Below are 27,458 nucleotides of genomic sequence, written 5' to 3'. Positions count from 1 at the left end.
GCGGCGTTAAACCATACTCACTCACTCACTCAATAATGGAATGTTGCCTTCAGATGGAAGTTCATCCCGAAGTAAGGTAGGCTGTTGACCTGGTGTACAAGTTAGGATCTTACAGGTAGTCACACATGGGTCGGTTTAGAGAGATTTGAGTCCAATGTCAAGGACTTGATTACCAGACCAGGGGAGATAACTCAGCACTTTTCTTACACATGTTGCAGACATGGAAGAGAAACGATACAGTATCTGGATGCATTTGTTTAACTTACATGCAAAAATGGACAGTATGGCATATTACAAATGACATTCAGTACTCATGATGGATTTTGAGACAATGGTAGTTGAGTTGATGCTCTTCTACCTGTCGGATCTCTAGTACAAGCATGGTGCTGACAGATCAAGTCCTGATTCTCACATGATCCTGGCACAGCTAAGGGACACAATTCTTAACAAATTTGGTGTCTTAGACGGCTAGGCCATCCATCCCCAATTTTTGATTACGGCATTACATAGATAATTGATCAAAATTAACAAGGCCATCACATATCATATAGTCTATGAAATCTTTTATTACGCAATACATTTCGCCCTTCTAAAATTAACACACATAATTTTCCTGATGATGATTTCACGGTGTGGAATAGAGCAGGCTAGACTTGCTTTTATATAGAATATTATAAATTTTGTTTTCATAAAATAAATAAATTCCACAGTCATGGTGCAGGACTGTGGTTTTCTATGAAATTTCACTGATGTTCAGCATATCCGAATTTGTGGCAGGTGGGAGCCAGAGTTCCTCACATTGCTGATTCTGTTAGCACCTCCTCAGGGGTGTAAGGAGCTGTATCAACATGGCCTGAACATGTGGTCGGACATACCTCCATCTGGGCCCCATACAGAGAAGTCATGACACATTCAGGAGTAATTAATCTTAATGTAACAAGAATGCAAAACGTTTAGACCTGCCAGAAGCTGAAAAAAAACCTGACATGTAAATAATCTTTATTTCAAATATTTCATTTTTTGCCTTTAATTTGACACTTTGATAATAACAAAAATCTAAAAAATGGAATAAAAAGTGTGTGTAAACACTGAAAACATAATTGTTTGACATTTCCTCTGTAATCAAATTCTCAACTATGCTACCATTCAAGATTATATTATCTTTTTCTAATCATTAGACCACTGTGTTATATCAGCAGTGCACTCATTCTACCCAACACAGCATCCAAACATACCTTAATGTACAAGAATTTTCTCCAAGAAGCTTCGAAGAAGAACCGATAAAGGACTCGAAGCCATAACTAACTCTGGCAGGTACATGTTGTATCTTCGATCAGGGCTAAACACTCCCACTGACTAGCCCTAACCATGGATGTACATTAACGAGTGACAGATAACTGACGTAGGTATTTATTTGTATATCTAACAATGAAAAACCACCACAGAGGTGTTGTAGCAGATGGCACAGCCGACTTGATAGCGGGGCCTGCCGGTCCTCCAAATATACACATTTTGACAGCTACAAGTAAACAAACATTCAGTGATGATTATAAATGCATTAAGACCATGCTTATCTCTGCAATGGAGGTCCCAAAATGCATGGTGATGTATGAGAGCGCTGATACATGTGTTTGGTAACATCTTCCAAACACTTAGTTACCTCATCGCAAGCATCCTGTGCTGGGCTGCTGAAATCAGATACTGACACTCCCATCCCAAGACTAATTTATGACATTGCAAACAGGTCAGCAGTGCAACCATTATCAGCTTAATAATATATCATTTCACGTTTTTTTCAATAAGTAAATAATCTGCAACATAATTCAGTAAGGGAGTACCTTGAATTGAGTCACATTAACTGTTGATTTGATACCTCAGATTGCAGTTGGAAACAAGATGCTTTAAATGACTGATATGCCTTCTTGCAAATGATGGTCCATGTTTTGAAATGTTTACTTAATATCAAGAACAAGAGTAAGACAACCATTGATACCCTTACAGAAGGAAAGATTGTCAGTCGCGATGATGGAGTCAAGGCCAGGAACACCAATGATCTTAATTTCAGGGACATTAAGACATGGAAGGTAATAGTAATGATCGTGTGAATTGCAGATATACAGTGAATACTGTATTCGACGTAATAAGTGCCCAGGGCGCTCTCAAAATTAGAAATAGGGGGCTCTTATTTGAATATTATTTTGGTGAAAAAACAGAGGTGAAAGATCGTAAATTTTGTGGTTTATGCTGACAGCCTAAAATGTTTATATACGACAAATATATTTTTCCAAAAATTTAATTGCCCATAATTAAGGCTGCATAAAAACACGAGTGGGTATTATACACGAGTAAATAAGTATTATGCACGAGTAAATAAGTCTTATGCACATTGCTCAATCGAAAGGGGTGCTAACTGGGATTGTTCACTAGCCAATATATTAGGAAATATCGCCGTGGGCGCTTATTACGTCGGATACGGTATCTTGCTGGTCCAGACACCAGTCAGTGTGGAAATCCTGCCTCCTTTACAATCTGGTCACACATAAATATCCAGATGAATACTATCCCTTAGGCTGAAATACCTTATATGTCCGCAGATAAGCCGAATTTTGGGACCAGAAAAAGGATTCTGTAGAAAGGGGTCAGCTTATCTACGGGATTCACTTTCATAGTAGGGAATTAATATATTTTCATCGCTGCATCCTCACTACCAAACATCCATATATTGTCCTGAAGTGCCTGCCTACACACAATTAAAATTGTTACATGTTTTCTCTTCTTTGTTTATTGGGTGAAATGCACCATACACCACATCCAACCAAACATTTATGTTTCATGTGAATCAGATATGTTGAAAGATAAGGCCTTAGATATTTTTAGTTGATTTATGAGACCAATCAACTAAAATGCCCTGACACGAGAAAATAAGGCCGGTTCTGACAATTCGTTTTTTGGTCAACTCTGTTTTACAATTTGGTGAGATGAAAAACCCCATGAGATTTTATCACAGTTGTTTGTAAGCAATGGTGAATAATATCAAAATCTTCATTCTAACAAAAATATCTTTCAATATCTTGCAATGTTAATAGCTGTTTTTCACTCATAATAACTAATCAGGAAGTAGAATTTTTAAAACTTATTTTCGACCACCACATTGAATGATTGGCTAATTGTTTTGTACACCAACTAATGGAATAACAAACAAAACAAAAAATGTATAATGCCTCCCACCTCTCCGTCACTTTATTTTTGATAAATTTGGACAAAAATCTAAAAACTTATTTTTGTTGCCTTATAATGATTTTACTCCGAATACCATAGAGATTAACAACATTTATGTGCATATGTTACAGGACAAATGATAAAAGGATATTGACAACCACTCAAAACAACATACTCTCGAGACACCATGCCACAACATTACTACATTACTTATCAAGACAATCAAGGAATTCCTTCAAATTTGTTACCATAGAAGTCCCTGAATATCAATACCGTCATGGAAAGATAAACCATATTTCATTCTGTCCATTAATAAAATTGACAACAAAAGTCTCTTTGCATTTATTTGATCAAACAGCAGTCCATCAGTGGTGATAATCGGCTATCGGTAATGGCGATTGATTAGACCAAACATTACAAACACAATCTAAATCATCATCTAGGACCAAATATCATGTTACATATTTCAAAGGTGGCGGATTTGTCTAATGGAGCTCGGCTTTTATCACAAGTGTCAGTGAGCATCGTGTTACCGTGACAATCAGTTCTTACAATACACAGCCTATGTGAGCTTTGTTTCAGATGCAGGGATGTCATAACAACATGCATTCCCTTTGAACAACTCAGGTTCTCAACGATATTAGTTACATTTCATACAATCAGATTAAAAAATGTTTTGATAACAACTGAAAACTGAAACGGATTGAAGAAATAAATAGTGTCCAAAATCACATTAATGCCATGCCTTTTATAGCAGCTATTGTGTATGATTCATTAATGTTCTTGAGTGAGTGAGTATGGTTTTACGCCGCTTTTAGCAATATTCCAGCCATATCACGACGGGGGACACCAGAAATGGGCTTCACAGAATGTACCCATGGGTCTTCGGCGTGACGAGCGAACGCTTTAACCACTAGGCTACCCCACCGCCCCTTCTTCCAAGGACATACAATGAACCTGCTATGATGGTATCTTCAGGACATCAAATTTCAGACACGTTGCTGAAATAATGGTCTCTGTTTATGGCTTAAACTACTGATACACAGGAAATGTAATTTAAATATTTATTTTTTTAAACAAAAACAATCTTTACATCTCTTGCACATAATGAATTATTCTGTAACCATATCTAATGTTTTGGTTGGTTTGATGTTTAATTCCACACTCACCAATATTTCAGCTTTATGTAAATAATGGAGTTTGGACTAGACAATCCTGTGATTGACATCATGCAGGCAGCCAAGTCAATGAGCCTTCCCATTTACTCATCTGTCATGGATTGCTGGGGATCTATATTCGAACCCAGAATTCCAACGGACAAACAAGCACATGAACCACTGTGCTATCCCCCAAAACATGCAATTACCATGGAAACAGGAGGAGGCCTTAGATCAAAACCTTGTCAAGTTGGGAATCAAACCCAGGACTAGTGAAGGACAGACAAGCACATGAACCACTGTGCTTTCCCCCAACACATGCAATTACCATGGAAACAGGAGGAGGCCTTAGATCAAAACCTTGTCAAGTTGGGAATCAAACCCAGGACTAGTGAAGGACAAACAAGCACATGAACCACTGTGCTATTACCAAGAAACGAAGCAGGTTTGAGATATATACACAGGAGATGCTCCTTAACTCCTTCTCCTGATAAAGCATCCTAGCCCCACTTAAAACATATTAATTCACACATCAATAGTGGACGAGGTCTATTTCTGACTGACAATTAGCTCACTTCCTCTGCGCGATGAAATCACCATATTGGAAAATACACAGGACGTTTCAAATGACACTTACAGTATATCAATCAAAAGCATGCAACATCATGAAGAGTTTTTTTCAGCCTGTGAACGAGGCATATCCCTTCCATACCGGTGGAGCATAAGTGCTCTCTGTTCCACCATCAAGGGCCCTCATTACTCCTACCAAAGCTTTTGCTACAGAAAAATTATTCCCCATTTTCAAATGGAAAACAATAATTGCGACAGCTATCCTCTTCACCCAAAGAGGGACAGTTAAACTAACTGTTGTGTTTCATGGAGTGGAAAGTATTGACAGTTGAAGCTAAATTCACTGAAATGGCATCAAAGTCACTCTTGATGGATAGGAAAAAAACCCAGCTATGATAAAAGCCAAAAAAATGAATTCGAACAATTTCCCTTTCATACATTGACTGAATCCAATTGCTTTTTTGACAGTGTGTAAGCTGATGGTGTTTTTGATCACTTCATTTGTTTGCAATTATATAGTGGTTGTATGAAAAATCAAAATTGGAACAAGTTAAAATGTCATATTGTACATCAAAAGCGTTTCAAGGGACAGATTCTATCAAAGTTCAAAGAACTATGTTTTTGTGATAATTTAATTTCTAATCTTTTAAATGAGGGTATTAGAAAATATTTCGATATTTGAACTTGGCAGGTAGCCCATATTAAAATGAATACTCTTTAAAAACACAGAAATGCACTTTTAGAAATTTGCTATTGCAGCTGTATCAGCCAATCAACGAAATCATGCAGGTCCATCTCTATCCCCACAAGCCAATCCTAGTAACTGCATTACACACACACACACACACACACACACACACACACACACACACACACAATCCCCCCACCCACCCTCATAGAACCTCCCACACCCACACAAAGTGTGTCACTCACACCCACCCCTCCAGACCAATACACCACCCGACTCCATCTCATGCACAGACCCTCCCCCCTTGCGCCCCTCTCATTCACAGACCCGCCCCCCTTGCGCCCCTCACACCCACTGCTTACGCCCAATACACCTTCCCACCCCCTCTCATGCACAGACCCTCCCCCTTGCGCCACTCACACCCACCCCTCCCGACCAATACACCTCCCCACCCCCTCTCATGCACAGATCATCCTTCTTGCGCCACTCACACCCACCCCTCCCGACCAATACACCTCCCCACCCCCTCTCATGCACAGACCATCCCCCTTGCGCCACTCACACCCACCCCTCCCGACCAATACACCTCCCCACCCCCTCTCATACACAGACCCTCCCCCCTTGCGCCCCTCACACCCACCCCTCCTGACCAATACACCTCCCTACCCCCTCTCATGAACAAACCCTCCCCCTTGCGCCACTCACACCCACCCCTCCCGACCAATACACCTCCCCACCCCCTCTCATGAACAGACCCTCCCCCTTGCGCCCCTCACACCCACTCACCCATGCCCTTACCACACACACACACCCTTAGAAAGCACATATCATTCACAAAACCTCCCCCCCCCCCCCACTGAAAATGCCCCCTCTTACAGGACACAGTCTCCACGACAACAACCGCAATCCATAAAGTACCCCAAACTCTGCTGCATCCTCCTCCAGTGGCGATTGTAGGGAGCTTCAGCCAGTTACATCATCCGTCAACACTCACAGTTACATAACCAACAGCTGCCAGTTGCAGCATGTACAAGCTGATTAAGACTACCTTATCTAACATGGCTCCCTCTAATTACTGTTAGGTCCAAGCCAGCAAACTTTATTGTGTAATTTGTGTTAACAAGAGCAGGAGTGATTTTGACAAGTTTGAGTGGCGGAGCTGTGTGACACTGACAGGGGTATCGGACAATGCAATTACTGGACCTCTTACAAGATATTAAGCCTTTTTTGCTAATTTGTTACACTGTTGTGCAATTAGCAATGAGAAGTGGTACAATGACACATTTGACACTTTGTTAGCTATCTGTTATGAGGCTGTCATAAATGTCACAGTTATTCCCTACTGAAATTAATCAGTTTAACACTACAGCATTAGTGCTAGACAAGGCATGACATTTGTACTTTGAAACAGAAACATTTATAACATCTCTATATTCATCAAATTATATCACATAGTCCTACACTAAGAAAAGTTTGGATTGGGGGTGGGGCGTGAGAGGGGGTGTGAGAGGGGGTGTGAGAGGGGGTGTGAGAGGGGGTGTGAGAGGGGGTGTGAGAAGCGGTGGAAAGGGGTGGGAGAGGGGGTTGGGAGAAAGGGTGGAAGAAGGGGTAGCAGAGGGGTGGGAAAGGAGTGGGGGTGGGAGAAGGAATGGGTGGTAGGGGTGGGAGAGGGGGTGGGTAGTAGGGGTGGGAAAAGGGATGGGAGAAGGGGTGGGAGAGGGGGTTTGGAGAAGGGATGGGTAGTACAGGTGGAAGAGGGGGTGGTTAGTAGGGGTGGGAGAGGGGTGGGAAAGGGGCTGGGAAAAGGGATGGGAGAAGGGGTGGGAGAGAGGGTTTGGAGAAGGGATGGGTAGTACAGGTGGAAGAGGGGGTGGTTAGTAGTGGTGGGGGAGGGGTGGGAAAGGGGATGGGTAGTAGGGTTGGAGGTAAGGCTGTTACATCTTATCTTATTCAAAACAAAATCATAATCATTAACAGGTCAAATCTGGGATTCAAACCTACAATTCTTCACAGTGAACTGTAGGCAAAAATAGCGAACTTGTTGGCCCACTTCACCCTTAAACAATAACACCGCACTTGGAGCTGAAATGACCACGACAGGACACCTGTGACATTACAAGGATGATACTCACATAAGTTGTAAGCATGACCGCCCATAGTCCTGCACCATGACCGTGGAATATATTTATTTTAGGAAAAAAACATAATCTAGAAATGCATACAAAAGCAAGTCTAGCCAGCTCAAGCTAGCTCTATTCTGAAATCAGCATAGGGAATTTTTTTTTTTTTTTAGAGTCAAGAAGGATATTGTGTAATATAAGATTTCAGAGACTAAATGTTAGTCTAGACCGCCCAATTTACTGAATAGCTGTTAGCTAGGTTAGCTAGGTTGAAAAATGCATACACATTTCCTTCATTCCCAGAGCAAATGCCTGCAATACCATTCATTCCCCATTCAACATATACTACTCAAAAGATGTTAAGGATCACCTGTTCCTTTCATATTATAGTTAATCTGTCATGATTTACTTTTTAAAAATGAAAGAATCAGGGGAGATGCAAGACAGGGCGACTATAGTCATATGAAAGAATTGGTCATCCTTAACTTCTTTTGAGCAGTATATGTCAGAAGTGAAATAAAATACACCAAAATCATTTCATAAAACAAAACAGCACTTACCTCTTAAAGGTACTCCACTGTCTTTATCCTCTAAGCATATTGAAAGCTCCTGCAACAGAAATAACATCATGAACGAGACATCATCTAAATCATGAACATTCTTGGCGAAGGGCAATATATGACGTAAAGTCCTCCACGTGCAGCACGCATACTGGGAATATGACCCTCCAGACACACACATTTCTACATGCTTGCAATTACACATCATGGGCAGGTGCCCCTTCCTGAAAGTTCAAGTAGCAATGAAGAATGTTCCAGTACAATAAAGGTGACTCCCTCCCCTAGACTGTGTACATACCATGGCTGAGAGGGCAGGGAATTAGGGGAGGAATCGGATGAATGACCCCCCTTCAGTTGCTGAGGGTGGTCACACAGTAGGGAAGTAGCATACCCGGGTCGGGAGACAAAACAACCACTGTGGCAGCTTGCTTCCCCAATCACAGATACTGTTAGTATGTGTGGGTGATATAATCTTATATTCACTGCAGCCTGTGTTGTCTGCTTTCACTATGCCTTCTGGGTTAGTGGCCTGATGGGATTAAAATCTGCCTACTGGTGTAACCAAATATTCCTCTTTGTCTGTCATGTTCATACTGTTGTTAAATTGATACCATGGCACACATGTCCTTTAGTGAAGGGTAATTCTGCATACAAAATACATTCTCACAATTGGAAAAACAAAACCGGTGTCCAAAATTATCTCTAACATGTTCATAAAAAGAACCATCTTGTAGACAACGATTAGATATGACATTGACTCTAGATTGGAATTTTTTAAAATATTTTTATCAAATGTAATTAGATATCTAATTCGTGACATAATGCTCAATATTTGCAAAGGACCACACATTTGACTAAAGATGATTATTTTGATCCTTATCCAATGTTGGGTAGTATATTCTAACAGTATTTGTCATCAAAGAATAAGTACCATGACATCAGCAATGTCGTACTCAAGGTTTCGAATGAAACCATCCTTATCATGAAGTGTTACAATGACCCTGATATTGCGTGTGGTGTCCGAGCGAGCGCAGCAGCTATGGTGGATGTAAACACATCCATGCCGCTGTGTACAAGTTTGCTCAGAAGCCCAATTGATGAATCACCTCCTGTCTCACAGATCCGCACACTCATTCAGTACGAGGAGCAAATTGTCCATTCACCGAGAAATTCTCAATAGCCTCCCAAACGATAAAACTCCATTCACCTCAATCTGGGACTCCTTGCAGAATGTTTTTTTTAATACTTCATAAACATTTGGGGAGGTGATGCTTTAAAAATACAAACATAATATGAGTCAGCCTTTGTTAATACTTAACATTAGGTAGTTCAACCAATGACAAATAACGACGTGTTTAGCAATTACTGTCCTTGATCTCATATATGTGCAGGAGGTGAGGTGGCCAAGCAGTTAAAGCATTTGCCATCCCACCCAAGGTCTGGGTTCCATTCCCTGCAAGAGCACAATGTGTGAAACCCATTTCTGGTGTCCCCCCACCCCCCGACGTGACAATGGTGGAATAGTTCCAAAGCTGTGTAAAACCTTAACTCACTCACTTTGGGATGTGCAGTTCACAACCAAACCCAAAAATTGCAAAGTGGGTAAGAAACGTTGGACGTTTCCTCATTTTCTTAACACCCTTACATCACCTTTCTCCTTATAGCATATTTCATGTTACACACTTGAGATGGCAAACATTTGGTAACGATCAAATGACAGTAGCTAAAGTTAAGGCGACATGTAGAATTCCAAAGCTGCAACCTGACTACACGAATGTGATTTTAATTCATTATCTTGCCCCATGTAAATCAGTACCTGCTTATAAACATGTCGTAAACCACTTAACATCCATGTCTGATGGGCGCATGTTTATACCCAGACTCAGAATCGTGTCCAAATGTTGTTAGCTGAAAGTCAGGCGCTCAAATTCCCATTTGCAAGTATGGCTGCACTTACTCTTGTAGAGTCATCAGTGAATACTCTGGACAGAAGCAATTTGCTTCCTTAGATTACAGCAATGACAGACGAAGAAGGTCTTTTCCCTGATCTAATAGGATGTCTTATCTAAAGCATGTGACATATAGAATGCAGAGAAGGTAGTGGATAATATGTTCCTTATTCCATTCCTCTCGATGAACAAACAAAATTTCAACTACAGGATGTTCTTATATACTGAACAAAATAAGTTAGGGATCATTAATAATTTGGGGATATTTTTTTTAAATTGTGTGTTCAGTCTTCAATGCCAAAATATATCCCAAAATATATTTAGGATCCCTGACTTTTTTGTTCAGTATATATCCACATTTATGCACGCAGATGCTTTTATACATTTGAAAGAAGAGAAAAAGAATGCTCCTGTCGCATGTCTGAATATCGATCCAGAGTGAGTGAGTGAGTGAGTGAGTGAGTGATTTGGTTCGGCAATCAGGTAGTTTGATCTCACACAGCATTTTACAATAATCCAGACATAACACATCGCCGATTAGAACCAGAGTCGTCTTGACAAACCAACACAATAACAACCATAAGCTGCACCAAAACTAAACATTTAGTCTCTTAAACGTTTATATTTTCAGATTTTGTTGTGTTATGTTGTCTTTTGATAAAAAATACAAATACCCTGTAGGTTTCCTCATTTTCAGAGACTGAAAGAATCTAGACTTCCCCATCTTTTGTAAACTTGTTTTTGGATACCACCACACAAGTGAGTGAGTATAGTTTTACGCCGCTTTTAGCAATATTCCAGCAATATCATGGCGGGGGACACCAGAAATGGGCTTCACACACTGTACCCATGTTGGGAATCGAACCGGGGTCTTCGGTGTGAAGAGCGAACGCTTTAACCACTAGGCTACCCGACCGCCCCGACCACCACACAAAGTGGCAGCTACAAAATACAACACATCTGTACAAGTTACTGACACCTGATAAATTGTAAAAAAAAAAAAAAATATCTAAAAACATCTCAAAGGTTTATATATAATATTTATACTTATGAATGAAAGGATCCTTGATGTAAATAGACATTAGAGGGAGGCTTGTATCTATGCTTGCGTATGTATGGAGCAAGACCGTCACCGATTCAATATGGCCCTTGTCTAAATACCAACAAAGACGTAACCTCTCTTAGCCACAGAAAAATGTCAATATTTTCCATGCAATGTTTACATATGTTTCTCAATGTGCTCTTTCTGTAGCTGTTGAACCTCTGGGAATTAATCCTTGTGTATTGACTGAGCTTTGAGGTAGATAAACACAGATCTATTATCTCCGGGTGAACATCGTGCTCTCTTTACCCGCGGAACTAGTATCAGATAACCTCTGAAAAGGCTATCAATGTTTTGTTTGCCTTGAATAAAAAACTTAACTTACTTCACATTTATCGAATTAAAATTGACACATTATATCCTGCTCAAAAGAAGTTACCCGGTGATGAAAAAACAATATTTTCCTAGGTCATAAGAAGTTAATGGAAGGTGTCGTGGCATGACAGATTCACAATAGTAACGTGAAACAATCAGGTGTTCTTTAACCTCTTTTGAGTAGTTTATATTGTATACACATTACATCAAGTGTCGGAGAGGAAACTATTGAAGTCAACTATAAGTCAAAATATAAATCATAATGACACCATACAATGACACCCTGCACTAATGACAAGATACCATGACACCCTGCACTTATGACACCATACAGTGATACTCTACACTAATGACACTATACAATGACACCCTGCACTAACGACAATATACCATGACACCCTGCACTAATGACACCATACAGTGATACTCTGCACTAATGACACCATACAATGACACCCTGCACTAATGACACCATACAATGACACCCTGCACTAATGACACCATACAATGACACCCTGCACTAATGACACCATACAATGACACCCTGCACTAATGACACCTTACAATGACACCCCTGCACTTATATTGACACCCCAACAATAATAAAGGTCACACCTTTTATGCCTCTGTACTTTTATGCCTCAAAAAAATAATTCTTCATAACATTACAACGCCTCCGAAACTTATTCTTCCACAATATCACGTTTCATAATTACAACAAATTACAAAAGATCTCCAGTTTAGAAATGGTCATCAATCTCTGACATGAAGCTGTTAACTTATGCTTACTTTAGCCTACAACCAAATGGGCGAAGGATAAAGTTAGGCATCTACACTAATTCCGAGATTGCCATAATCTTCAAGTGAACTGGTTAATGAAGTTTGCAGGCAGCAGACGACTTCCTTCTCTACATCAGAGAGGCTGCTGGGAACTCGGTGAGAGGTGTTAATGTGCCTGCTAAGAGCACTAAAAGAGGGCCCCAAAACACTTCTCCTTCACACAGTAAATGCTGGTTCTTCTAAACACACACATCAAAGCAGGTCTGTTTTTATAAACATATGCAAATATAATTCAATACCGTAATTGAAATATCATAAAACCCCTCCACCATCGTTACACTGCCATAAAACGCGCCACGTAGTTACAAACGGCCTGACGCTCAGAGCATAGCGAGGCAACCAAGGAAGGTAAATACGTCTGCTGTCTCAGGATGTTCACCAAAGAGGAGATAACTGTTGGCCTGCCTCCTCCCGATTGGCTGAGCTGTTCCATGAAGAGCTTCTTCTCAATAAAGTGCTCCCTTAACCATACTTCAAAGTCAAATTGGTAACCAACATCATAAAATTTCTCCAGGATGATAATAACGACATCTTTAGCAATTTTCTGCTAAGTTTCCGAAGCCTGACTATGTAGTGTTGTTGATATCCAAGCAGTCCTCACAAGCCTATACATTTATCAGATAAAAGCCCAGAGAAGGAGAGCCTAATCTCTAAGTTGCAAACCAAGTAGGCGATCCAACTGCTCACCTCGAGAGCTTGCCTCTTTAATCTTAATCAGAAGATTGGGCTGGAGTCATCCATACCACCCCAGCAAGTATCAACTGGTACAGCGTCCATCGTAGTTTAAGTCTTAAATTATTGGTCTATGTGAGTCTCCTTGCAGATTAAACTCTAACTCGGTTTTAACATATTCTTTTACGAAATGTCATATATTTCTTTGATAACATGACACTCAGCTTGTATACTACTCAACATTTGCAAAGGGCCAAAATAGTCATCAAAGGTGTGTTCCTAAGCAAATGTTGAGGAGTATATATTAAATTAAGAACCTTAATGTTTCTTCATTAGAATTGGGTTGGGAGTAGGCGAGTTCATGGGGTAGGGATTAGCTGGGCTTGGCTTGGGTGGGATTGGAGTTATTTGGGTAGGTAGGGTGGGAGTTTTTCTGACTTTGGTGGGCATTGGCTGGGTTGGGGTTGGTGATGGGAGAATTGACATATAGACAGGGGGTGATACATTGTGAAAAGATTACACAAAAAGACTATGCAAAGTCAAGAAGTCAGATATCAGTTAATGTAGGTAGAAGGCTCTTGATGTAATGAAATAATCCTCCAGATGTATCCAAAGTTGGTTTATATTATCAATATTTGTTATCACCTCCTGGATGGGAAAGATCTCAGTAGACATTTGCAATCACATTATCTCTGTCCGAACCAGCAGTGAACATTCATCACATGAAAAGCTGAGTTATTGTTAAAGTGAAGCAGATTAGAAGAAAACATGTCCACATCTGATGTCACCTTCCAGAATAATGACAGTTACTTGTGTCTCCCTATCTTTAATATAGTGCATTGGTCATATTGAGAATCCACATGTACAATGTGATGAACAGTTGTGTTTCTCTTGAGAAAGTAGTATTACAAAGGCTTGGATCTTTTTTTCTCAACATCAAAGAACGGAAAGCCATCATCTGCTCTGAAAGCAATCTCCCGTTCCCGAAGGTCTAAATGTGTTCACCTGATTCTGTTGCCAGAGATCTGACATTTGTGAGAGTTCTGCCTCCCAATAGTCTACCTGGCAGCCATATTGGATTTGGCCACATCGTTTTATTTTACCACTGCTTGGGTATTATGTTAACTTTCGGAAATGCATTTGAACTGCAGCTGGTTAGATGATGCTACATTTCCAACCCCACGTTTCTTCCGCCAATGTCACTTCCCGGATTAACAACCTTTGTAAACATGCGAGTGACACCCTATCCCTACGCCACACTTGCACGGATTATACAGCCCCCGAACTTAACACAGTGTATGTTCCTTTAGTAGGAGAGAGCTATCACCCATTTAGTTCACACACATGCAATCCATACATGCTCCCTATCAAACACAAATGTTCGATAAGACATCCAATAGCATTGATGCAGGTCGCCACTGTTTTCTCTGTTTTCATTAGACTCAGCTTGCTGTAATAACAACCACTCAATCTATTAATGTGCTTGCGTTGTAGATCGGCAGTGCTAGTGGTCGAGTAAAACAACTATTCAGCATATTCATTTCATGCTTTTTCTTTAATCAGGAAATTGGTTCCCCGACTTAATTTTCCTACAATTACATGTTTAAGATTGAGTGTCACAGAGTAAAAGCGTCACAGAGCGAAATTAACCACAAAGTATGACCTGAGATAACGCACAACAGATTATAGATCCATGCAGATGCAATTCAAATCCATCCCTTGATGCTAAAATTGAAGAAACTGTTTGCGGAACATGACATTTAATTTTTTAATCCAAACCGTTGAGAGACTCTAAAAGAAGAACCTTGAGAAATGTTTTAACATGAATAAGTGTTTGACAGCATTTGGCTTACAGTGACGAGATTCCAATATTTATAGTGCAGCCCCCACAAGCAACATCTGCATGATTAAACCTGGATAAAGACGGTGTTATCTAAAGGTTATGGAAACACTGAAAAGCTTTTAGAACAAGATAAACTTTGTTTTAAAGCCACGTGTAGGGAGCAGACAACTCCACCACATAGACCCTGTCACAAGAGGGGTTGTGGGTGGGGTAAGATAATGACCAAATGACGGGTGGGGTAAGGTGGACCAATGGGGTGGTGTAAGATATACCAATGGAGTGGGGAAAGTTGACCAATGGGTGTGGGATAAGGTAGACCAATGGGTGTGGGGAAAGTTGACCAATGGGTGTGGGGTAAGGTAGACCGATGGGTGTGGGGTAAGGTAGACCAATGGGTGTCGGGTAAGGTAGACCAATGGGTGTGGGGAAAGTTGACCAATGGGTGTGGGGTAAGGTAGACTAATGGGTGTGGGGTAAGGTAGACCAATGGGTGTGGGGTAAGGTAGACCAGTGGGTGTGGGATAAGGTAGACCAATGGGTGTGGGGAAAGTTGACCAATGGGTGTGGGGTAAGGTAGACCGATGGGTGTGGGGTAAGGTAGACCAATGGGTGTCGGGTAAGGTAGACCCATGGGTGTGGGGAAAGTTGACCAATGGGTGTGGGGAAAGTTGACCAATGGGTGTGGGGTAAGGTAGACTAATGGGGGTGGGGTAAGGTAGACCAATGGGTGTGGGGTAAGGTAGGCCAATGGGTGTGGGGAAAGTTGACCAATGGGTGTGGGGTAAGGTAGACCAATGAGTCGGGGGTAAGGTAGACCAATGGGGGTGGGGTAAGGTGGTCACATAGAAAGGGCCTTGCAAGTTGTATCAACACTTTTTTTGTCTTACTTGATTCAATCGCCTCAATGGGCAATGGGTGGACATGGTTTTTAGTTACTTAAAAAATATTCAGCTCAGTCTTGATTCTGATTGGTTAATGCAGTGACACATACTACCATATATGCCTAGGCTTAGACCGTGTCCCACATAAACATGTTTCCTAACAACTAATATCAAACATGAAACAATACCCCTGTCATCAATAGACTAAATCTTCAGGGTGCATAGGTTTTTTATGTTTATATTACTCTATTCTTAGAAAGATATACATGCATAAATATATCACAATTCAAGTGTGAAGGTCAAATGTGGATTAATACTCTCAGCCTCACAAATACAGTATTCTATAGAACTCTTACGAACCAGCTTAAAACAGAAACACATTTTCATAAAGAAATATAAATATTCAATTGTAATCCAGAAATGCCATGAAACATACTATTTGCCAATCATTTCTTTTCCTTATTCTCCATGTGAGAACGCTTAAATGTGTTCTCGTTTAATTCAAAACAAAGTATACCAACAATAATTATTTCACTAGATGATGCTGACCCACAGAACGCGGCGATTGTGGGCCTTCTAACAGCCAGACTCAAGAACAACTAAAGCTCAGGGATCGCATGGGCGAAGTCCCTTGCCATGCTGGGATGATTGAACTCCTGACACAAATATTAGCCTTTATACATGAAAAGCTCAGAACAATTTCATACAGTTTCAATAGTAAGTTCTCCATCGGCCCTCCCCTTGTAATGGCTACCAGACTCGTCAGAGGAGGAGAAACTGCCCACAGCCCACAGCCCACAACCTTGCCTCCACCCTAGCATCCATGCCGATCTCCTATCGTTTGTTTGTTGTTTAACGCCACACTCAGCAACAGTCCAACTATATGACGGCAGCCTGTAAATAATCAAATCTGGACCAGACAATCCAGTGATCGATATTGTGAGCAACGATCCACACCATCGGTGTATGAGATTTAGGACCTGTTCTCGACCAGTCACAGAGCATTTATTAAAAATGGTTGAATAACAAATCGCTAAATAGTTTGTAGAAGGGATTGGTTATTACAAATACCGAATTCAACGTAATAAGCATCCAGGGCACTCTCAAAATTAGAAATAGGGGGCTCTTATTAGAATATTATTTTGGTGAAAAAAACAGAGCTGAAAGATCGTAAATTTCGTGGTTTATGCTGACAGCCTGAAATGTTGACATACGACAGATATATTTTTCCAGAATTTAATTTCCCATAATTAAGGATGCTTATAACACATGTATTATGCAAGAATAAATAAGTCTTGTGTACATTGATCAATCGGAAGGGGTGCTAATTGGGATTGTTCACTAGCCAATATATTAGCAAATATGGTCATGGGCACTTATTAGAGCCGGGCGCTATTACGTCAAATACGGTAAGTCTATTTGTGCATGTTTTGTATCCTACATTTATTACTCATCATCAATATTATGCCAAAATGTATCATAATTATAACAAAGATACTGAAACATATATCGTAGAATAATATCTTGAGGCATTGATCTTCCAGAATTAACAACCCTGACAATTACCAGCATATCAATACATTTTATCCAAGATTTATGAAAAATGACAGATTCCTCGTTTCAAAATGGCATTTCAGGAATATAAATAAACTCAAAATAATGGTGAAGGATGTAAAAGGAAGGTGTGGTCGCGTAGAAGCATCTGGCAAATGGCGATCTTGTCATTACGGCAGCATACGCCATGGGGTCCCTTCACATACATTGAGACACATCACCAGTGTCTGTCAGACCCTGGATATCAGGAGGATAAATGACAATAAATGGATTTCACTGCTGTAACAAAAATTCCAAATACCAAAGATAAGACAATTTCCCTCAGATCTGTTACTTTGCCATGAAACAGATACCTTTTAAAGGGAAGGCTAATTTGAAGCTGAAATAATTGGACAGTCCATGAACGTTACCACATGGAACTTTACCCAGGATGCACTGGGGGTTGGAGAACATTAATGAGAGTTTGAGGATTTTGCGACAATATGGTTAAGTCATTAGTACCATGCATTTGTCACATCTCACCCTACATCATACAGTTCTGGTGCAAAGAAAATACACTTCCCTTCGTTAGTATGTCCCCGTCATTGGAGAAACTTCATTTGTTTACAATATCCATTCCCGTTGTCGTAGTTATGTTTACTTTCATGAGTGAGTGAGAGTGAGTTGGGATTAATCCTGCTTTTAACAGTATTCCAGTTATAGCACTGTGTCAGCATGAGAAAAGCCTGTGAGGTGAGGTGAGGTGAAATTGGATTCGCGTCCAAGATTATTGCACTTATATAGCGACGTGCATGCACGTGTGTGTGTGTGTGGCTGCTTGTACTAGACCGGACTGATGCCGATTTAAAGTGCTAGCCCACTGAGATACCATGCCGCAGTTTTACGAATACCGCACTCAGACACAGTATACTGACTCTGAACTGACCAGTCCTTGTTTTAGCGCCTTGATGACGAGCGCCAGAAAGGGTAACAACAAGTACCATCTTTTAACCTCCTTTGGTATGATGCGGCAGGGGATCGAACTCCGGACCTTCCGCTCTCCGGGCAGACGCTCTACCACTAGACCACGGAGGCGGTCTGAGAAAAGCCTGTAGTGATGCCACTTTCGTGAAACCCACGAGCACGTGTACGATGCTGACAAACCTAGGAACATAATGGTGTGAACCTTTCTGGCTCCCTTAAAATCACAGACCCAATATGGTCAGTCTGCTTGCAGAAATAACTCGACATATCAAATGCACTGTACTTGTTTATTCTTCACAAATTTTAAAATTCTGTGTTGACCAACCAACTGTTCAGCCATTAATAATGGTTAGGGTACAACTACATCACACCCGCTGCCATCCTCATCAACGACTTTTCGACATATTGTACTTAAATGTAAGTAATTAAAATCTTAAACCTTAAAATCACAGACCCAATATGGTCAGTCCGCTTGCAGGAATAACTTGATATATCAAATGCACTGTACTTGTGTATTCTTCACAAATTTTAAAATTCTGTGTTGACCAACCAACTGTTCAGCCATTAATAATGGTTAGGGTACAACTACATCGCACCCGCTGCCATCCTCATCAACGACTTTTCGACATATTGTACTTAAATGTAAGTAAGAGGATTTCATATTTCAATCAATCTGTCTTAAGATAAACAGGGATCTTAAAACTTCTTCCAGATATTGTGGTACAAGACATGTAATATGACTGTACATTTAAATCAAATCTCTCACAAACTCTACATCAGGAAAACAGATCAGCTATACCGAAAAACAAGTCACAAAAGTCAGACACTCTTGAAATATTTCTGCCAGCACTTGTTATTTTCACAAATGTCCCTCCCTGTACTGTATGGGGTCAGAAGTGAGAAGGGAAGTTATAATCCCATCTATCAGGCTTTCCACCATCTCCCATACATCATCCCAGTAACAAGAATGCCCCCAGTTTGAGCACTAACACGCAGTACTCTCTACACAGTTGGAGGTAGGATTGTCAGACTGGTTCTCTTTCTCTCACCAAAATCTGTTGGTGTCTCTCGCCCTCGATATGGGTAGGCCACCAGCGTAGCCCCACCATTGACGACATTCCCTACATCCCATCAGCCCCTAGTCAGGTGCAACTACGGCCTCATTAATTCTACCATTCTGTTTCATTCTCCTGCTACATGTTTCACTTTCACAAATATACATTTATTTTCTCGCTGTGAGAGTTCACACAAAAGATAGCCTACAACAAGAAATGCCATCTCCTCCTTGTTTTCATCAGGGTTAGATCATGTCAAGGCATATCAGCTTCACGGATTCATTTCAAGAATGTTTTTTAATGCAGCAATATGTTGTTATAACCTTTCAAACACACATCTCGTTGTCACTATCCCGGCCCTGTGGGAGATAGCAAAACTTTTACCCTTACTTCATCACAACCCGAACAACGTCACAATCCTTACACCATCACAATCCTCACACCGACACAATCCTTACACCATCACAATCCTTTCACCGACACAATCCTTACACCATCACAATCCTTACACCATCACAATCCTCACACCATCACAATCCTCACACCGACACAATCCTTACACCATCACAATTCTTACACCATCACAATCATTAGACCATCACAATCCTTACACCATCACAATAATTACACCATCACAATCCTTAGACCATCACAATCCTTACACCGTCACAATCCTTACACCATCACAATCCTTACACCTTACACCATCACAATCCTTACACCGTCACAATCCTTACACCGTCACAATCCTTACACCATCACAATCCTTACACCGACACAATCTTTACACCATCACAATCCTTACACCACCCAAACATCATCACAATATTTGGCCTAATCTTCATTGTAGATGGTCCATTAAACTTAGTACCACTACTAATGAATGAAAAACAAACAAGTTTTTACATGGCAAGATACCAAAAGATAAATAATTGAGTTTTTTGGACAAAAATTAAGATTTTATTAATTCTATTCCCCATTTTTACTCACAGTGGTGATAAAGTCTTGTGATATATTTTCATTTCTGTAATTGTAAAATAGAGTCTGCCAAAACAATAATTGTCAAAACATAACTTTTTATTCTAATTATATTTTTTTGAGGGGTCAGTTGGACTCGTAAAGCAACAAAAAATATATAGAAGTCCTTACCTCTTTTTTCATATATCATGTATAGATAAATAAATAAATGATACCTGTGATATCAGGTTTGGCTGATTCATCAAGTACTTCATTTCAATCCTAAATTCTGCAACAGGCTAAAACAAACGTTTTCAAAGGTCGCATATTTGTCAAATAAACTCTGTGAACCAACTCCGTTCGCCAAGTTCAAGTAAATTCCATGTCGTTCAGTATGACTGATTCACCCTTACTTTTCTCCTATAAAGGGCAAATACTCATACAGGTGTCTTCATGTATGGCTAAAGTAGTCCCTATTATTTTGCCCAAAGCGCTTGTCAAATGATTGTATCACTGTGCAACTACCACACACTGCCCTAAAATAGTCCCTCTTGCTTGTCATTCAGTCAGCTGTCAAGTGAACATCCAGTCTAAACCTCTCAACAACTTTATTTTCAAAACCTATTCAACCTACAAATACCTCAGGCTAGGACTTCAAACAAATTCACTCTGACCCCCAAACAAGCAAGAACAGAGATGTTATAAGGCCGCAACAACTTGTGAATAGATCTCTCAAACTTGCAAATATAGGGCTCTAAACATGGGAAGAATAGCCCTCTTATAGACCGTTATAGCCACTGAGCTGATCGCAGAGGGCAGAGTCACATCCCGTGTCGGGCCGTCAATGTTAGAAAAGTCTGATCGCCTCTCCCTTTGAAGCAGGGTCGTACGAGGAGCATCTGTAAACTCATTTCTCTCCAACCACTCCCTGCTTTAAGTCAGACGTTATTCCGTCATTGAAGATTTCTTCTATGTGAGCAACACAAGAGCGTAATCCATAGTGGAATAGCAAAATCGCAGGTCTCACTCAAATGTTTTATTCCGTGTGTGGAGCCGTGGAGCCGTGGAGCCGTGGAGGGATAGTTGGGCAGCCCGGTCGGCTACGGTGGTAGTAATCTCCCAGATCAGTGTTGGGCCACGAATTAGTTATTGACGGAACAAGATGGCCACAACGCATCATTTAAGATCACAAGATCATACACAACTGCCATATCGCTGGCGATAAATACTTTAACAATTCAAAGGCTATCGCTATCATATTGACCACCGAGACGAGCATTTACTCTGACAAAAAACGCAGCTCCACACAATTAACGCAAACATCAAACACTCCTACAAAGGGACAGACTGGGAATCATGTTTAGATGAAAAAGCTGCGGAATCTCCTGAGTCTGACGTTATCTGGAATATATCACAACTGCAAGACAGGTACATCCATACATGTTCCAGTCGTTCCAAATTACAGTCGAAATAATCTTGTTTTTACAAGTGTATTCAGTGAAAACAGCTTCAATATTGCATATACAGACAGCTCTTCCTCCTTTAAGTTGAGCCACTCCGAATGTTTAACTGACTATCAAACAAGCTCTTCAGTCTCGATAAAAACTTTCAAGTAGAACATCTTAAAGAGTTGGCTCAACTTAAAAGTATGGCAAGCTTGATATCTGCACAAAAACTTGCTATCATCAAACGCTTCACGGCTGGAACATAAACAACCGATATCGGTGTAGTTCATATTTCCATTCAAATTCTGTAGTAATCAAACAGACTTGTTGTACACTGGAGCTACTAAATCAAGTCTAAATGTCTGGTATTCCACGTCTGTTTAATTGTTTTGGACTCCATGTTTTTAGAAATATATCAACATCTTAAGCATGTTAAGTGGAGGCTAAAACATGAAAGGAGTTTGGTCAACATTAACTTGAAAGTAACGGTTCTTCTCTAAGGCAGAAACTGTACTGTTCAGACTAGTGCTGACAGCTCTATCGAGTTGCTCGTTAAATTTTAATGTCGCATTCACAACATCTCAGCCACAGAGTAACAATAAGCTTGTAGAAAAAGAGATCAAAAGGGTTTCATCCCAAAGGAAATGCACATCATCATAATAAATAAATAAATAAATAAATAAATAAATAAATAAATAAATAAACAAACAGATAGAGATAGATAGATAGATAGATAGTTAGATAGATAGATAGATAGATAGATAGATAGATAGATAGATAAGGTCCACACTCCAGCCAAGCAATCGCACCTCACAGCTATAATGGCGACCAGTCAAGCATGTAATCCAGTTGATCTGTTTTGACAAGTGAAATCTTCTCCCATCAACATGACTGTTATAATCATCTTACAGCGACTACACAAACCATCTGCTTCAGTAACAACCGTTTCCCCTCACCACCAACATCTACGACAGTCACAGTGACAGCCAAGTCAACTGTAGGTAAGCCTGTGTTTAAAACTGCTTTCAACGTTTTTGCTCAACTGAATTTCACTTATTATCTCTGTGTCAGTTTGGTGAAGCATAAATGCAATCTTTCACAAAATTCTTCACAAATGGTCTCACCTCAAAATTGTGTTTAGAAAGTTTTGATGATAATTTTGGTTAAATATTAATTCCATTTTTAAAATACCGGTATCTCATAAAACCAACACCGTTAATTGGGACTATTAACAGAAAAACTGATGGTAGGCACGGAATCAAACTCAAGAATTATTATGTCCTAAATGAACACAATTATCATTTACCTACCTTACTCTCACTTTAAGTGCCTTCACTGTACATAACTACATCCCAGACACCTGATCGACACATTTTACTCAAATCACAAAACTGTGACCAATAGCATATCCAGTAACACATATATTTCATATGAAAAAGAAACATTCATGTTGAAGGTGTTTTCTTGGAAATAATCATACAAAATGTGGCATGAGTAAGTCCTTATGGCATCCTTATGGGTACATGGCATGGAAATACAAGCATTGGATTAAATCTTAAAACTGTATGCCTTTGTGCCAAGAACAAATTTAGTATCTGATGGAGTACAATACTGAGAGAGTCTACATAATATGTTGAGGTAAAAAATGAAACAAGTTGAGTGCAGCTGGTGGCAGTGTGTGGCTGCATGGCTTGTCAGTCCTCACTTGAATGTATCGTAGGGCTTTAGGTCACTTCTAGCAATATACATGCTTCATCAGAGCAGGTGACACCAGGATATGTATGTATCCATATTTGGAATCGTACCCGGGGTGAGTGAGTGAGTGAGGGAGTCTGGTTTGACGCCGCTTTAGCAATATTCCAGCAATATCACGGCGGGGGACACCAGAAATGGGCTTCACACATTGTACCCATGTCGGGAATCGAACCCGGGTCTTCGGCGTGATGAGCGAACGCTTTAACCACTGGGCTACCCAACAGCCCCTTTGTTGGACATGAACCTATTTGTGAGTGAGTGAGTGAGTGAGTGAGTGAGCAAGTGATACTCATATCACACTGTGCCAGCTTAATGCGTGAGGAAAGGCCGAAATGATGCATTCAATAAAAGCCTTTTCCATAAAGCTGTTTAATACAATCTATCAAGACTAGTCATCTAGCCAGTGGGAACTCAGACAAGACCTTACAGAGATTCCACCATTGAGCGCAGGCGTGCTTCCAATGCTTCAGTGGTAAATACAGGCAGCTACTGTCTACAAGACTTTCAGGACACAGATAATAGTGTTAGTCATTAGGACCGCCATCTGTCAAGACTACTAATCAACTTACGCTGGCCAAGGAAACAAACTGATTGGATAAGACAACAGTGATGACATTATCAGTGACAGACAAGGGGTTAACCAGTAGGGACAATGGGAATGGTTGTCATACAGCTCTTCACTGGTCTAACCATAGTGAGTATCTGTTGAATTCTACCTGGGTGTCTAGCCAAATTCCATCACTCTCCATGTTAACTGATTACAAAAATATTGAAGACGGTACAAATACCGCTCACGTCAAAACCACAACATTCCATAATCAAAGGAACATTCTCTGCGCACATGTTAGTCTATGCACCTGTGTATGCATGCATATGCACACGCACCTGCATGTTTATGCATGTTCACATAGATGTGCATAACCTTTTGGCAATACATTTCCTGAATATAATTCTTGCCATGCCAGGTATCCCTCATCATTATCAGTGAAAACTGACAAAACAAAATGGCTGCCCCAGAAATGATATAACCGTTACGTTTGATGAGGGTTATTACCGTGAAGAAATGCAGGTAGATCTATCCCATCTGCTGTCATGTTGGGTCTAATGACGGTCATCAGACCACTGAGCAGTGTTCCCTCGTACCTTTCATCTCTGCCCCCTATGACACCAAGTGATCACAGTACACATCTGCCCATTACCTCAAACAACAGGGGGCCATCAAATCATTATGGCAAAAAACACTTATTTACTCATCCAACTGCTTGAGTAATTATTGGATGATATAAAAAGTAAATTATTTCTTAAGACAATCCATTAATGCATGTTGGTTTAAGTTTTTTTTGTCTTCTTTATTCTTAAAAGAAATATGAATAATGAGCAGATTGCTGTGTAAGTATGCCGTACATCTTGGCAGTTTCGCTCATGGTTGAACTGCATTCTTGTTTCAAGTGCCTGTGTCTGTGATTTTTCAGTCATGTAAGTTTGAATATAAAAGCATCGGAAGATACAGTTCCAAATACCCTTTGTAGCTTGTGGAAAACCATTTTGCTTCTGATCCCAAAACAAAAATGAACCTTATCCTATTTTAACATATATCTAAGAAATGATCTAACGTAATAAACTTGTTTGATTCCGATTTCAAACAAAAATAACAACATGAAAACAACAGTTCCACAACTTGGAAATTTCCGTAAACAGATAAAATCTCAGGCAAACTTCAAGTCATTATGTATATAATGTCCTTGTATTCACATTGAATAGAACTGTAGCGGCAACATGTAGCGGCGAAACACATGTAAATGTTTACCGTGATATATTCTTTCAAGTTTCGACAAAGTGATTCCACATGACTGATCTGAGAAATGTCCTGACACAGACTCATAGCCTGGATAGCGCTTCCCTTTGTTGGAACCCAGTCAGACCCTTGGCATCAACTTTGATGGAAAATCATTTCATTGTAGATACAATTCAGTTTGTATGGAGGCATTCTACTGGACAACTGCTTTGAAGTGACAAAGCCGCAAGTGTAATTAATCGTGAATCCAAAGATGGCCATCACATGTTTCGACATCTATCTATATACAAGATGGTGTGGAAAATTGCCTTGTTTTATGGCAAGGGGCAAGGGTAAACCAATTTGTGTATTAACGTCATTTTTTATTCTTCGCATCACACACAACAGACAAATACCTCTGTATTTCCTCATTCATGGCAATATCATGGGAAGTCATAATTGAACTTCTATCACAATACAGTCCATTGGGTAGAGATGTAAACAGTATCATATTATCAAGGTATACTACTCAAAAGAAGTTAAGAACATCCAATATTTTCATATGGCTTTTGTTAATGTCAAGATCAGCAATTCTTACTGCTAGCTTCTTGAGCCATCGTTAAATTTGAATTCAGCTTACAAGAACCCATATTTTTATTGTAAAATATTTTCTAGCATAATATGAATGGTAACAAATAGCAAATAAGTATGCCTAGAAGGTCAGAGAGGCACATTCCACCCGAAAGGCGAAATCCCACATGTTATGTATTCTCTTTACAAAGCACCAGCAACTCTCCATCTTCTATGCCTGATGAAACCAGGAACTCTTCAATGAGAAGGTGAAAAAGTGGTGGCTCTTCACACAGGAGGTTGAAACAAGGACCCTCACATAATTGAAGGTAGAAAAGAAATAACTCTCCAGAAAGAAGCTAGAGCATTTTACTTTCCATGCAGCCTGTCAAATAATATCCATACCCCAATACACAGTGGTTTGACTAGACTGAGAATTATGTGGGCCTCTTCGTCTGTGGGTCAGCATCTGGCTCTCACTCAACAGATGTGTGGCAAATAGAGCTCTCTAAAAGAAGAGGAATGAAAATAGATGTTTATGACCAGAGAGAGGCTCTGGTTACCGAGATGGGACCCTCACTGAAAGGCAGTTGTGTGGATCTCTATCAGAAGGAAGTGCCAAACCAACACAACATGAATGTCAAAGCAAAAATATTTTTAACAACAGAAGCATACAGTGAAATCAAAACAATGAGGAAAGATTATTTCCACAAAATTCACACATAAAAAATACTATACATGTTTACTTGTCTCTTTTTCTCCACAGACTACCTGATTAATTGCTTGTACAGATAAAACAAAAACAACAAATTTCAACAATGAACAAGAAACATTTGGATCCCAAATGTCCCAAATCCTCAAAAGCTGATACTACTTCACAATCTGAATACCCAAAAGGGTACCTTGTCAACAAAACTGACACATATAATAACACAACCTGACCCCATTTAAAAAATATATTGCAATGATTAAGCTTGAAAACCACAATGACTAACACACAGCCTCAGCGCCAGCTTCAATCAAATTGTATCTGTGAATATTTCAATCACATATGCCACCCTCACTTCATTACATAAGTGTGTTTAATGTACTGGCTGTGCAATGTTTCCTACAGGGGAATTGTTATCAATCAAGCTCCCATTGACAGTCCTAGCCAAAGTAAACACACACATTCCACAGAACCCTTTGATGTAAGGAGGTGAGATTTACCTGGCTGGTTGCGGCCAATCTGAAGGTGTGTGACTTTCACCTACCTGTGTATGAGGATCTGTGAACACATGACACCACATCCCTACACGGAAAATACACAAACCAGCTGTGATGCCATTATATCACACTTTCCTTGATTTAAAAGCATTTAACTCATTTATAATGTCGTGCAGTTTTATCTGTTCTCTGAATTAACATCCGGATTCATAAAGAACCCAGGAAAATGTTGTGTTCCTTTTATCCTATTATTGAAACAGTCA

The 27,458-nt window shown here is 40.1% G+C and overlaps 1 protein-coding gene across 2 annotated transcripts in view; it reads right to left on the bottom strand.

The window, feature by feature from the left end:
* The window catches only part of LOC139454358 (protein naked cuticle homolog 2-like), a 115,226-nt gene that overhangs the window by 49,452 nt on the left and 38,316 nt on the right, over positions 1-27,458 (bottom strand). For both annotated transcript variants that reach the window (XM_071235999.1, XM_071236000.1), the window contains one exon: positions 8,315-8,363. In XM_071235999.1, coding sequence (XP_071092100.1) covers positions 8,315-8,363 — 49 coding nt within the window. The remainder of the gene's footprint in view (positions 1-8,314; positions 8,364-27,458) is intronic.

This window comes from Haliotis cracherodii, unplaced genomic scaffold (assembly GCF_022045235.1).
Source record: "Haliotis cracherodii isolate W230 unplaced genomic scaffold, xgHalCrac1.p SCAF_10, whole genome shotgun sequence".
In the NCBI taxonomy this organism is placed as follows: Eukaryota; Metazoa; Mollusca; class Gastropoda; order Lepetellida; family Haliotidae; genus Haliotis; species Haliotis cracherodii.
Note: the sequence above shows the minus strand (reverse complement) of the source record. Positions and strands in the feature narration are given on the sequence as shown.